The 14,624-nt window shown below is 43.0% G+C and overlaps 1 protein-coding gene and 1 long non-coding RNA gene across 8 annotated transcripts; one reads left to right on the top strand and one right to left on the bottom strand.

The window, feature by feature from the left end:
- Window positions 1-8,090: 8,090 nt before the first annotated feature.
- LOC124310540 (uncharacterized) lies at window positions 8,091-14,245 on the bottom strand. 7 transcript variants are annotated; one of them, XR_006909688.1, is made up of 5 exons: window positions 14,111-14,245; window positions 13,652-13,733; window positions 12,016-13,396; window positions 10,547-11,955; window positions 8,091-8,971 (listed from the first exon to the last, which is right to left on the bottom strand). It is a non-coding gene; the product is annotated as an uncharacterized LOC124310540 (long non-coding RNA). The 7 variants fall into 7 exon arrangements; XR_006909685.1 differs by having other exon boundaries at window positions 8,095-8,971; window positions 10,547-12,210; window positions 12,606-13,396; XR_006909686.1 differs by having other exon boundaries at window positions 8,096-8,971; window positions 10,547-10,958; window positions 11,765-13,396.
- LOC124310534 (endocuticle structural glycoprotein SgAbd-4-like) lies at window positions 13,080-14,624 on the top strand. The gene is made up of 2 exons (XM_046774587.1): window positions 13,080-13,219; window positions 14,125-14,624. Exons 1-2 carry the CDS (start codon window positions 13,196-13,198, stop codon window positions 14,590-14,592), a joined length of 492 nt encoding a protein of 163 aa, XP_046630543.1. The 5' UTR covers window positions 13,080-13,195; the 3' UTR covers window positions 14,593-14,624.

Raw genomic sequence — 14,624 nt, 5'->3', positions numbered from 1 at the left:
GAAGCCTAGTCTAACTGGTTTTTGTGCTCGTGCGCTCGCGCACTCGTTGTCAGTGTTTTACCAGATGACATAGTTTTGGAGGAGACTAGAGCACGAGGACTCCCCAAAAAATTCTGGTATTTGCTTCACAGTATACAGAATGAACACTGTCTTTGTGCATGTTACGCAAACCGAATGTGCCCGTAAGATCGTTTCTATATAATGCTACAAATCACGCTTACACATGCATGTAAGTATAACGTATTGTGATTTTATGACATTAAATTTCGTCAAAAAATACCACAGAACAATCAGCTAAGTGCTGATAGATTTTAAACACTACGCACAGCAATTTTAGCTCTAATTGAACGACGTTATTGTCATGTATTCCTATGTATACAATGCCAACCACTCACCAATTGCAACTTGTTGATCCTGGTCCGATTCAAAATGTTATCTGAAACATGCATATTCGTTTGATAGTACAAAACATGACGTTTTTAATAATCAAACTTGCAAACTTGAAAATTAGTCGTAAAAGTCAAAAGTCACCAGGTCAAGGACCTGAACAGCCAAAACTACGGAGCGCTTGTCCTGGAGATCGAGATCCACCAGGTCAAGGATCTGGACAGCTAAAACTACGGAAAATTAGTCCTGAAGGTCAGAAGTCACCAGGTCAAGGACCTGGACAGCCAGAACTACGGAGCCTTTGTTCTGGAAGTCGAGTTTCAGCAGGTAGCGGACCTGGAGCATAGAAATTACGGAGCGCTTGTCCTGGAAGTCGAGTTTCACTAGGTAGCGGACCTGGAGCGCAGGAACCACGGGGCGCTTGTCCTGGAAGTCGAGTTTCAATAGGTAGCGGACCTGGAGCGCAGGAACCACGGGGCGCTTGTCCTGGAAGTCGAGTTTCAATAGGTAGCGGACCTGGAGCGCAGGAACCACGGGGCGCTTGTCCTGGAAGTCGAGTTTCACCAGGTACCGGACCTGGAGCATAGAAATTACGGAGCGCTTGTCCTGGAAGTCGAGTTTCACGAGGTACCGGACCTGGAGCATAGAAATTACGGAGCGCTTGTCCTGGAAGTCGAGTTTCACGAGGTACCGGACCTGGAGCATAGAAATTACGGAGCGCTTGTCCTGGAAGTCGAGTTTCAATAGGTACCGGACCTGGAGCATAGAAATTACGGAGCGCTTGTTCTGGAACTCGAGTTTCACGAGGTAGCGGACCTGGAGCGCAGGAACCACGGGGCGCTTGTCCTGGAAGTCGAGTTTCACCAGGTACCGGACCTGGAGCATAGAAATTACGGAGCGCTTGTCCTGGAAGTCGAGTTTCACGAGGTACCGGACCTGGAGCATAGAAATTACGGAGCGCTTGTCCTGGAAGTCGAGTTTCAATAGGTACCGGACCTGGAGCATAGAAATTACGGAGCGCTTGTTCTGGAACTCGAGTTTCACGAGGTAGCGGACCTGGAGCGCAGGAACCACGGGGCGCTTGTCCTGGAAGTCGAGTTTCAATAGGTAGCGGACCTGGAGCGCAGGAACCACGGGGCGCTTGTCCTGGAAGTCGAGTTTCACCAGGTACCGGACCTGGAGCATAGAAATTACGGAGCGCTTGTCCTGGAAGTCGAGTTTCACGAGGTACCGGACCTGGAGCATAGAAATTACGGAGCGCTTGTCCTGGAAGTCGAGTTTCACGAGGTACCGGACCTGGAGCATAGAAATTACGGAGCGCTTGTCCTGGAAGTCGAGTTTCAATAGGTACCGGACCTGGAGCATAGAAATTACGGAGCGCTTGTTCTGGAACTCGAGTTTCACGAGGTAGCGGACCTGGAGCGCAGGAACCACGGGGCGCTTGTCCTGGAAGTCGAGTTTCACCAGGTACCGGACCTGGAGCATAGAAATTACGGAGCGCTTGTCCTGGAAGTCGAGTTTCACGAGGTACCGGACCTGGAGCATAGAAATTACGGAGCGCTTGTCCTGGAAGTCGAGTTTCAATAGGTACCGGACCTGGAGCATAGAAATTACGGAGCGCTTGTTCTGGAACTCGAGTTTCACGAGGTAGCGGACCTGGAGCGCAGGAACCACGGGGCGCTTGTCCTGGAAGTCGAGTTTCACCAGGTACCGGACCTGGAGCATAGAAATTACGGAGCGCTTGTCCTGGAAGTCGAGTTTCACGAGGTACCGGACCTGGAGCATAGAAATTACGGAGCGCTTGTCCTGGAAGTCGAGTTTCAATAGGTACCGGACCTGGAGCATAGAAATTACGGAGCGCTTGTTCTGGAACTCGAGTTTCACGAGGTAGCGGACCTGGAGCGCAGGAACCACGGGGCGCTTGTCCTGGAAGTCGAGTTTCAATAGGTAGCGGACCTGGAGCGCAGGAACCACGGGGCGCTTGTCCTGGAAGTCGAATTTCACCAGGTACCGGACCTGGAACATAGAAATTACGGAGCGCTTGTTCTGGAACTCGAGTTCCACCAGGAAGCGGTCCCGGAGCGCAAGATCCAGGAGGTACAGAACCCGGTACTCGAAATTTGCGGAGCACGATTTTCATACGTCCGCTCTACTGCGCGGTTGTTTCCAGACTGAGGAATTCGGCTAGCTGATTTTCGATTACTATAGATCGATGACGTCAAGAGAAAAAAAATTTTGGGTGGTGTCACTTTCTGAACATCCAAACTTTGGTTTCGAACTGTAATACTATGTATGATGTATGATGTATGATATTTACTCTTGCTTTCGTGAAAAGTCAAGGGTGGAATATGTTCCTTATTTGTCGTGTCTGTGGATTTGGTTGTGTCGGAGTCAACGTGGAGAATCTTCGCAGTACCATTAAACTGTCAGCCTGCACGACATAGGAAGGTAGGTATATTAAATGGTTTGTGGTCGTTTGCTTCTCAGCAACTTACCAAGCTCTAATGAGTCGTACATATTGTTACGACTGGAGTTATTATACTTACTCTTTCCACGGAGCACCAGCGATCCTCTCCCCATTCAGAGTACAATCCCCTATTTGTTTAACCGTTTTTTTTTAACGTTAGTACGTAGAATGTTACATCCCAAGCATCGAGGAGCTTAAAACAGAATAAGTAAGACGGTTTACTTGAATTAAAAATGATCCGTGCTAATCTATGGAGTGAATATTTTTGAAAATTTATCGATTCCGCATTCCAGTCATATTGATTGATTTATCGAGACCACCGTGACTCGAGAATCGAAAGTCGCACAAGAATTAACAAAAAATATCCTGCGTTTAGTTATTGCAAACTTTGACGCTGCGTAAAATATACAAACCGCTTTATTCACCAGATTTGGTTCCTTAACCGATTCGACGAACAAAAACCAGCTGCTGTGACGCACTCCGGAGTTTTGTCACGCGAGTAGTGAATAGAGAGTGACAGTGAAATCACGGCTTTTTAAATACACCGCGTCCCACGCTGACTGACACATTGCACCCATTATTCATAACAACGGGATTTTATATGCGAGAATAAGAATTTCTTTTCGTCTTGTAGATTTGACCTACCCGCTCAACGCAGACCAGCTGTCTCAAGTTCAATGAATTGTTTTTCCACCGTCGTCCAAAGAATTTTATACCCGCAAGTTAATACACACACTTATTGTTAGACGTTTCTCCTTTGTTTCTCTCCGTATTTTTCGGCGTTATCTGCAGAATGAGTCGGGATCACGTCGTAATTTTCATGCTCCTAATTCTGACGTACGAAGTACTTCGGTTAGACGAATCGAAATGTCAGTCGCACGCGACCTTGGGGCGAACGATACCTAATTAGGATTAGGATAATATGGCACTCGAATCAACAATTCCAAATTGCGTCTAGATGAATTGATCCGTGCCCCAAAGAACGTCGCAGATCCTAATTAAAGAATAAAATTACAGGATATATTTCGTCACGTTTGTTTTGCCCGCTCTGTTGCTTTTTGGTATTGGCTCAATGCCATGTTTAGATGGAGTAGATTTTTAATGGAGTTTTTTCAAACACATGCTGCGCAGGTGAGGTGATTCTGAGGCAGTCATTCAGTTGTGATTTAGCCTCGATTTTTTACAATTTATATAATTTCGCGGCTGGTTTAAATCGATTGTAAGAATTTCTTTGTCTACTGTTCTTATAGACATTTTTTCCACTCTCAGCTTTTTGATTAATTATATTTGTTCGAAATGTAGCAATGCCAAGTTGTTGAAAATAAATTTAGACACGCGGCCGAAATTATAATGACAGATGTTTTTATAGAATCCTATTTTTATCCGCATACCCTGATATTTAAATTAGATCGATACCATTGCTTTTCTTAATTTTCCATGTCTGCGCCTAGGTGAAAGTAGGTAAATTCTCATCTTCCAATCCAATTTTACTGTAAAATCAAAACATATTCATCATTCACAGCTCTGAGTTTGTTCTACATTCAAGAATTTGACTTGTCAGTAAAATCCTTTCCTTAAAACACAACAAACGCGGCAGATAACATCCAATTCGCCGTAAGAAATTTAAAGTAGTACTTGTACCGTATGGTCAGACACAAGGTTCGACCGGTGAGTTTCTCGAGACTTTCAGATTCTCTCGCAAGCGGCAGCACGACTCGAAAGCTCCTCGCCGTTAATCGAAACGCCTGCAGTATCCACGCAAATAAAAGTGATCAACCGTACCTCGGAAGTTTCAAGATGGTTCGTCGCTTACCCGCGTCAGATATTTGAAAAATTGATCACCATTTAGTGATCAGTAAAAAAATATTACAAATGTCGCGGTGAATCGCTCTTTTACCGACAGCCAATTTTTTTGATCGACTTTTCCGAGAGAGTATAATAGGATCGGTAATTTGATATGTCTTTTTCACTGACAATCAGTCTTGTTCCTTTTTTTATTTTCATAATTTCTTTCAATTTCAGTGAAAACCTTTGAAACGCTTCGGATAATTCGAATAATTTTAATGCGCAGTGAAATTAAATAATGAAAGAAGCATGCGTGCCGTAAGAGAAATTTCATTCATCATTCTGTTATAGTTATTCGAAAATTATGGTAAACTGAACACCACTGTAACAACGATTAAAGATTGCTAGAATAACAAAAAAATATGGTAGAACTAGTTTCGGTCTGATTATAGTTGGCAGTACCTACTACTTTTTCTGATGTCCGTAAGATTAATCTGTTTACCGTATTCAAACATCAAATTGTTGACTCATTGTCAGTCCCTAAAAAATATTGTACGAGTTACATTCTATAAATGGAATAATGACGCATAATGGATTTTTTTTGTTACTAAGACTTAAAAAAAAAAAAAAAACTGATTTTTATTTCGTACTCGGGACAATATCATTTAGTAAAGAATGAAAATACGTAGTTAAGATCTCTGTGGATGTCAAAACTAGTCGGTCATTTAGTCAGTTTTGTTTTATTCGCGCCAATCTCCACGTAAGACTATTAATAATATTTAATTGTCATATGAGGTGCTCGCTCTGCAAATAGATGTATAACCTGCACAGCTAGTGCAGACATTAATTAGATCGACGTCTCGGTTTCTGATGCGGGATTCATTTATCCCCAGCGACCGTATCCCATAACTCAACAGCAGACCGGGAGTCGATGCAGATATTTCATCCTGAAGTGAGTAAAAATAATTCATTTACCACACGACGGAAGTCCGCGAAGACGCCCTCAAATAAGTACCTATATACGAGAGAACGAAATAACGGTATAGCCGAATTCTCGCCTGCTCGCATTATATGCATACGTGATTCAATTTAAATCACTTTCATTGGGGTTTGGTCACGCGAACTCGGTGCGTGTCGAATAGCGATAAATCATTGTAAAAGGATTTGGCTCGGTGGCAAGCGCGGCCAAAACCTGGACCAAAACTTTGGCCGAAGCGACGGGAAAGGTGGAAATGTTTGTCGATCGTAAAAGGCAAACACGGTACCCAAATGCGTGGAAGTTGAAAATGCACGCCCTTTGGAGGAAGAGTTTCGATTCTCAGAATCGATCCTTAATTCAAGTACAAGTCAAATGCGAAGGGAGTATTTACACATTGACAAAAATGGCTGAGGAATTTTTGCGAAGGGTTCGGGAATAAGAACAGACCAAACACTCCAAGTCCGAAAAGATTTCATCCCGAAGATGAGAATTCTCGTGAAATTTATTATATCACTGCACATCTTCGAGTGTTACGTAAAGTTGAAGCGATTACCGCGATTCATACAAATATATTGCACATTCCTCGGCTTGCGTAATTTCTTCCGCACTTAAAAATTTTTACCAATATTTTTGTTGCCGTCAAATAATCGCTCACCGATTCTTTCCGGAGTTCTTCCTAGCGAAGAGTTGCATTTCATTGATATCTTCGGCGTCCTGATCTTGATCCGCGATATTTTTTATATTTCTACGTAACCGGTTGCGTCACCGATTCCTGATAAGTCACGTCGCGCGGGGAATTCTTCTCTGGTCCTTTATTGGTCAAGTAATGACCACGGGCGATGATCATCTCTTGCTGGAAGCGTCCAGAAGATTTGTCGACGAACCGCCGCCGCCGCGTGGGCAGCGGAGAAAGTCGTGTCTTGGAAATTTAAACTCGCCGTCTCCGACGCCGATTCTTATGCCTTCTCATTTTCGTTTTATTTTGCTTTCCAGCGTACCGAACGATCGTTCCTTATGCTACTACCGTACCCTTTTATATCCCCGAATTTACCGCCGTCAATTTAAGCAAAGCCTCGTCCAGCCTTACGGCAAAATGATTATTTGCAAAATTATTCGGACTGAGGATCAGAGAAACAAAAAAGAAACAACGAATCGAGTGACCAAATAAGGTTATATCCTATACCTGTTTGTTCAATTATACAACGATTGTTTCCATACCTTATACGAAGTAGAAAAAAATTAAGTAAAATAAAACTGCCAAACTCTTGAATTTACTCTAATCTCAACGTATTCTGTAAGAAGTTTATCATACACCAATACTCAATCGGATCGAAATTGAGATTTCACAGATAAACGTAACTAATTATAATTGATTCCTTACTCGCTTATTACACCGTAGCTTAAAGTTCGCCGTAATAAACTCATGTATGATTCCAACGTAATAAAAATCATTGAGCATTAAGATAAATGCAGATTGGGTGAAACATGCTTCGACGAAATAAATTTTCTAAAAGATTCATAACGCGGTTAAGAAAGGAAGGAAATACCAAAAACTCTCTTCTACCATTCAGCACAAGCCGTTCTCCTTTGAACGTAATACCGCGGCTCGGTTATTCGTGCCGTAGACGGCAAAGGTTGGTTCGAGGGAAACCCTTGGCCTGCACCGCTGGTTGCTACCGAGAGGGAAAACGTGATGGTGTTTGTATTCCCACAGTGGTTTTCTGTTTGGCTGTCGCCTGTTGTGCCGCGGAGGCCACTCGTGAAGATGAGTCGACCTTTACCGAACGACGGAGAGGAGGACTTTCACTTTTGGCGGACAAGACAAGCCCGACACGAACGGAGCCGCGGGGCAAAGATGCTCGTCGTCGTGCGCGGCATCCTGGACCTCGTTGTCGGCTCGCCCGGAGGAATCCGCCCGATGCATCGTCGACGATTTTCAGTCCGTTGCGGGACACGTCTTACAATTAGCGTCTCTTCCGCACCTCGATGAACGAAGTTTGGCGAAGATTTGCGCAGAAACGTAGTCACGCGATTATGCTCGGGTGTTATTTCCTTATTTTTATTTTTCCATTCGCGTCTTTACGACCCGCGCCGCGGTTTGTCATGACACAATCAATGAATCGTGATCTTGGTCCCCAGAATAAATAATTAGAAATTCTTACGAGATAATATTTACATCGAGGTACTTATACGATGCCGATGATCTTCGGCATTTTATACTCCTAGAGATGGAATTCCTGAGATAAGATATTGAGTTGAATAGGGAAAATTTATCTGTTGCGGAGTACTTTCAGGGTTTCGGTCAATCGAATTCCACCCGATTATTATACTGGTTCATCGTGTATCAGGGTGACATTTTGCCTGAAAAATATGTTTACAACGCTCAATAACTAAGAAATAACATTTTGACATGCATATATGCATGTATAATATATACCCTTTTTTAAGATATTGACATTTATATATGAAATTGGTAAAAATTCACACGGTAAACACGAAAGAAATTCATTTAAATTACTTGTATCTTCATGACAATACATGGTGCTGCCTTGAAATAAATTTAAGCTGTTCGTTTTGCAAACTAGGACTTTTTACTAACTTGACATTATATTTTTACAATATTATTACGCTACCTATAACGAAACAAGGTCTGCAGCGAGATGTGTATATATGTATATATAATACATACGTAAGTAAGTGAAAAAATTGGGACAAAGTGTAATATATCTCTGTTCTTATTCAATTTATTCACCTATTCTTCTCCGCAGCAAGTGTACAAAATTTCTCTTCACCACTTGTCCTTTCCAGTGTCCGAATTTGGACCCGAACTGCAATTATGTACACTGGTCGTTGCTTTGATTAGCAGCCTGTGGCATACCGCTACAGACGCGGCGACAAAGTCAACACAGGCACCAAGAGTGTCGTAATAAATTTGACCCAACTATTAAAGTCGTTTGAATTAGCGCCTGCTTAGGAGAGTTTAAAAAAAAAAAAATCTTTCGGGCAGCAGCCTGCTGTCATAATTTCAAACATGTGACGGTGCGGTGGAATTTTTCATAAAAATTACAGATTATCGAATTTGAAATCCCGAATGAGTGATGATCGGTGAGACGATGACACCATCGCTTTGTTAAACCATGCGAGACTGTGTAGCTGATCTACTCGTTCGTCCTTGTAACGAATAGACGATTATCTAGGGACGATGTCCATGTTTGGCGAAACAGTACTGAGTATACATATACGTGTAATTCTCTACATTGCTAACCTCTGGGTCTGAGGGGCTTTGTTAGATCCTTCGAATATGATGAACTGTGGTTTTTCTGTCAGGTGTTCCAACGGAGCAGCAGCAACAGCTAGAAACATAGAAGAACAAGAGAGGCGTACAAATTGGCAGTAAATCAATAGTCAGAAACGAAGGAATCATATCGACTACGTCTTTACTGTAGTTTACATAATCATAAAATTGATCAATCGTCTATGACAAGGCCAATTAATACCGAAGAAGGATTGGTGAACGTTCGTTGTAAGAACAATAATTTTTTTTTTATTCTCATTCATTTCGTTATCGAAGAAGCCGCGAGTTCAAACACTTCGGGAAGGTCGTTTTCAGGATACGTCTATAACCGCGGGGTCAAGAATTTACGTACGAATCTCGTATTTTATTTGGCGTTTATTACGCACGTGCAATTTTCGTCAACGGAAACCGCTGCAAGATATCGAACGAAACAAGTTTCATGTAGATACGTAACAAGTGTAAAAATTGTCGTAAAAATCGACGGACGATCGCCTCGAGGCATTGGAAGAAGCACCAAGTCGCGTAATAGTTTTTACTTTCAATTACATTGGACAATATTTAGCGGCAAACAAGCGTATACGCATACATGTCGCTACACACGCTGTGTAAACACGCAACGCGCGTGTGTAGGATCATAGAAAATCACGCTGGCTGGACGAACGCATGACGTGATGATTTATATTTACCGCTGGAGCTGCGTAATACGCGGCACCTTCGTTGATGCGTCTAAAATCGTTCGGAAATATTTTCATACCAGCGATAGGTGCTAAAACTGGTCTATCGTCTGAGAGAAATGCTCAGAATTTCGCCAGCCAGTGGTTATAATCATCCGGTAAATATTACCGTTAGCACGTAGTCCCGAAGCTTGCACGAAAGGTTCGAAATGGAAATGAAAAGTATTTCAACTCCGCATGATTTCGAAGTAGAAAAATCCTTTGACACAATTTTCCTGGCAGAAAACGAAAAGTACGCGTCTTAAAACGGCTCGAGTGCTTTAATATTTCATTAAAAATAAAGCACAATTTGACTTTGAAAAGTTTTAACGAGTTTTCGCATAATATGCGTATACATTGCGAGTCCGAATGAGATTCGAGAGATTGAGATAAGGTGGAGCTCATACTTTAGATTCCCTTCATTGCGATAAAGGATCGAATAAACCAGCTGATAAATTGGGAATCGGTACAGTCCATTCATGTATTTAAACTCGGGTCTATAATTCCTGAAACGCTATTAATAATTAGAAGGCAGCATCGACCAGACGTCTCAAAGCAATTACGAATGAACACGGAGTACCCGTTAATTTATTTTTACATCACCGATTACCTTCGACTATGTAACGCGATGTACAAAATTCCCACGATCAATCAGTCGGGCATCAGAGGATGATAGGACAGGGAACAGCACAACCGCACAGTTTGATTCGCAATCAACGGACCGGGTCGCGAAGTATTCAGAAAAGTTCAAGGTGCACGAATCGTTTAATTACGAATGATCATGAAACACTGAGAGATAATCGCCCCGTGCCGATTACACGATACACGGTATATTATACTGTACACATGTTACGAGTTTGCCCGGTTATGGTTGTTGTACCGTCGTTATTTCATAATGGCAATAACATTAAAATACTCACCCGTTGCAGCTCGTGCAGAGCTCGAAACGGTCTTTTCCGTCCTTTCGATGGTTCAGCCAAGCGGGAGAAATTGCGGCTTGGAACGTGTCGCAGCTGCATAAGCAATCGGCATAAATCTGCACGGTCGCTCTTAAACGTCATCGGATTTCGCGACACCCGCGATTACCACTGATTCCAGAATTCCTGCGGCGTGATGCTCCTGGCCTTTGACCTCTTCGTCGTCACTTATCTCCAACATGGAATGTTTGTTTTCAATCCATTACTCACCAATTACCACGGTGCTATTCAACTTTATTATTCAACATATTTACGTTGCATTCATGTTAATTAAGTCGCTGCATATCGTGTGAGCTGGAAACGGGTGTCTTAATTTAACAAACGTCTGAATAGATCGCATGTTTAGGCTTCAGGCCTGTGGGTGCGACAAGAAACGTATACTTGGCAAAATCAGAATAGAGTATAATTGATTTTCTTGTGAGAATCTTAACAAAGCGCGTCTCCATCCGTTTCATTATACAATTCAATCAATTTCGAGGTAGACGAAGGGACTTGGTTCTTTGAACAATCAGTTTTCGTAAGTTTGCCTGCTACTTGCACTCCAATTGAATGCAGTAACGATTATGATGCGAGAAATTTTTTTTCACATGCTTGTGCGAAGTTTTCTAAATTTTAGAAACCTGTGATTTGAATTCACATCAAATATTACCCGTCGAAAGTTGAACAGTTTCTTTAAATGTATTTACATTTTATATTGTCAAAATCTTTGCAACATACAATTGGAGAGTTCACTCTGAGTAAATCTGATGCGTCATTCGTTTAATGATGGAACGTGTGTAGGTTTGGGATTGGCCAAACGGAAAAACATGTTGCCATATAGTGTAATTTATTTCAATCCACTAACGCAAAGTACGTAATATAATCCATCGATCGATTGATCATTGAAAGATCAATGGCAAGCAATTGATAATTTAATTGAATATTGAATCGACGGTATACTGTTGGGAATATCAGAGAGGCATTTAAGAACGAGCTCAACGAACTGCGGGATTAGCTACAACGACGGCTTTGGATTCAATCACATTCTCATGTCCGTAAAGGTCGGAAAATATCAGAGAGAACGTAGAGATCAAGTCACATTCAGAACTCCGCCGAGAGCAACTTCATACGGATAAACGTTGGAAGCACGGAGATTACACGTGGAATACATCACACACTTACCTAGTAATATTAAGGTGGAAGTGTTTGCGTGCTGAGTCAATCAGGTTTGGACAACTGGGCCCAAGACAATGATTGGGATACAAGATAGCCTGGAGTCCAAAGATTTATGAGTCGACAAAGGACTCGGCGTTCATATTTCTTGGCATCTAAGAACAGCGGTAACGTCAAGCGTCAAGTCGCTGCAACAAGCTCTATTACGGGTGTACTCATTTACTGTGTGACAGGAGTTGAACCTCCCGATAGCTTCGTACAATTTTTTTAATACGTCTTTCAAGTGACAAGTGTCCTCGAATTCATCCGTCACATCGCTGAGACTCGACGGTGTTGATCAACTTGACCCTTATTTGAACTGCTTGACCCGTCTTCACGGTAAGCACTGTCGCAAGGTTTGTTTTTTCTCCGTATGCTCGATGGAGACAAAACACGATTAGCGAAAACTCATCATTCTGAAAGAGTTTCCACATTTTTTTACAAAATCGTATAGTATTCATGTCGACACTCGGGCGGATTGATCATCGCGATACCGAATCATCCCCTTATTCTTGTTCGGGTATGGATTGACATTAACTACCGGTTAGTGCATGTTCGAGATGCGTCGGCTCGCTTGCAAAATCTTAAAGTCGATGGATCGATGCTAATTTAAGTCGACGTAATTACACAAATTACGTGACACATATTCATGGCTAGAATTAAATGAAAGTTTCCACTGCACCACGGGGATAAGCGTTGAACGAATGCGTTCATATATATATATATATATATAATTAACATATAATAATACGGGATTCATTGAATAAATCACGCGCAATGGTCTCCCGAGACGTGAACCATGAAACTTGACCTTTTCAGTGTCCGCTTGACCCAGATGTGTCTCAAGGACCTTGGTTGTTTAAAAAAATTATTCAGCAACGATTCCATTTTCCTCTTCTAACGAAGTCTATAATCGCCCAGGTATAACACGATCTTAAAATGGAATCCATCGAAGTTGTACAGTGCGAAGGTCAAGCCTGGTACCCCGTCCTGTTTTTCCAGCGATGATCGAGCTTGCGTAAGGTGGATGAAAGGAGACTCGGCGAAGTCGAAAAGTCAAGTGAGATTGTCTTTCCGGGGCGTTTGAAGAGGGCAGGGTAGAAACTAAGGACGCGTACCCCCCAAGCCTCGAGGATTCAGAACCAGAAGAGCCGGGCGCAGGATGCCGAGGTGGAAGTCCTAGCTGGAGTAGTTGCTCAAAGTACACTTTCCCGGGTTATGTAAAGCTAGGTGATTGTCGTGGATATAAAGGCAGACTCGGCCCCCAACCGGCAAATAGTTAGTCGCCATCTCCACTCCAGAGACCATCGGACTGATCTCCGGGCATTCTGTTAAACGTGCCGCACGTGCTTCGTCTTCTGTCGATAACCACTCCTTCCGCACCTCATTTGGCAAGATATAATGTACAGCATGCGCGTCCTCCTGGTGAGTGCATCGGGGCCGTTCGAAGCGGGACTCTCGTTCTTCATGGGTGACCCAGTCTCAGCCTATCCGCCCCCTTCCATTTCCCCTTCGCACCTGATCGCCGCGTCTCTTTTCCCACCTCTTCTCTCTTCAACCCCTCTGGCGCAATTTTCATTCCGGTCTCCTTCAACTGCAACGCTAAATTCGTTAACATATAACGTTACGCGACAAGCAATTGGCAGAGATTATCGTGTTCGATGGTCGCGGAAGGCGAACAAAGGGAGGGGGAGAGAGAATATTTTTTAATTTTTTACATCAGATTGCACGACGCGTCGATCCAGATGTGAATCGCAGGACTCGTTGATAGATTATATACAGTATATGTAATAGATAGGCGGCTTCTGGCTTTGCATTTCTTGTGCAGTAAGAGTGAAACATTTTTTTACAACCTACCTTCGGGTGGCCTCGCAGATCTGCAGTGATTGACAACCGCTGTAGTAGCATTCGTCTATGTGAATTCGCGAGATCTGTAAGGCTGATGATGATATTTAATAAGAAAAGAGAACAGCCACGAGAAGCAAAGAAGTTAAAAATATTACGAATCAGGATAGATCAAATCATTGTGAATTACCACATACTCTGCATAAATAAATGACCATTTTTGCCCCGGGCAAAATGTGTTGAAGCTAAATTGAATTTGAATCTGTGTCACAGTTTTGCCGGAGGAAATCTTGACATTCAACAAGTGATTAGAAAATAATAAATATCTCTCATAACTTCGTGAATTACGAAACTGAGGTACTCAAGAATGTTTTTTTTCCAACACAGTTATCGTTGACCGAATAACTGCAACGCCTCAAAATTATTTCTTCGAGTATCCAATCGCAACAATTTGATTCATTGTTTGCTTACGATTTTTCTTTCAGTTGTTGGCCTTCAGCGCCGGATTATCATTGAGTCAGGAGTACTTCCGGGAGCCGGAGAAGGTGATTTCCGCAGAGCACAACCTTGGTGACAATAAAGGGCACTATTCGTTCAACTACGAGACGGAGGGTGGAATCCTGCAGAAGGAAGTCGGGAGCCGGAAATACGCCGGAACATCGGACGAGACCCAACTGATCCAGGGCTCTGTGCAATACAACGCACCCGACGGTACTCCGATTTCATTGAGCTGGACAGCCGACGAATTTGGCACCCAAGTCGCCGGGGCTCATCTTCCCACGCCACCCCCGATTCCCATCGCCATACAAAGGGCGCTTGAGTGGATCGCCAAGCAGCCGTCAACGACGGAAGTTCCGGAAGAAGAAGAACCCACCAAACCACCCCCAAGACTCAGGCCGGAAACGACACTGTTCAATCAACAGACGCGAAACCAGCAACCTAAGAAATACTAACGATTGACTGTAATAAAAACTACTTTTTCAAA

The sequence above is a fragment of the Neodiprion virginianus genome, chromosome 1, assembly GCF_021901495.1.
Source record: "Neodiprion virginianus isolate iyNeoVirg1 chromosome 1, iyNeoVirg1.1, whole genome shotgun sequence".
NCBI lineage: Eukaryota > Metazoa > Arthropoda > Insecta > Hymenoptera > Diprionidae > Neodiprion > Neodiprion virginianus.
The sequence above is the reverse complement of the archived record's forward strand: the minus strand, read 5'-3'. Positions and strand labels throughout refer to the sequence as shown.

What these genes read in the sequence shown, in the direction of transcription:
- LOC124310534 (XM_046774587.1), top strand. Translation starts at nt 13,196, where the DNA reads ATGTACAGCATGCGCGTCCTCCTG. An exon ending in ACAGCATGCGCGTCCTCCTG is followed by an intron (nt 13,220 to 14,124) that starts GTGAGTGCATCG and finishes TTTTTCTTTCAG; the next exon opens with TTGTTGGCCTTCAGCGCCGG.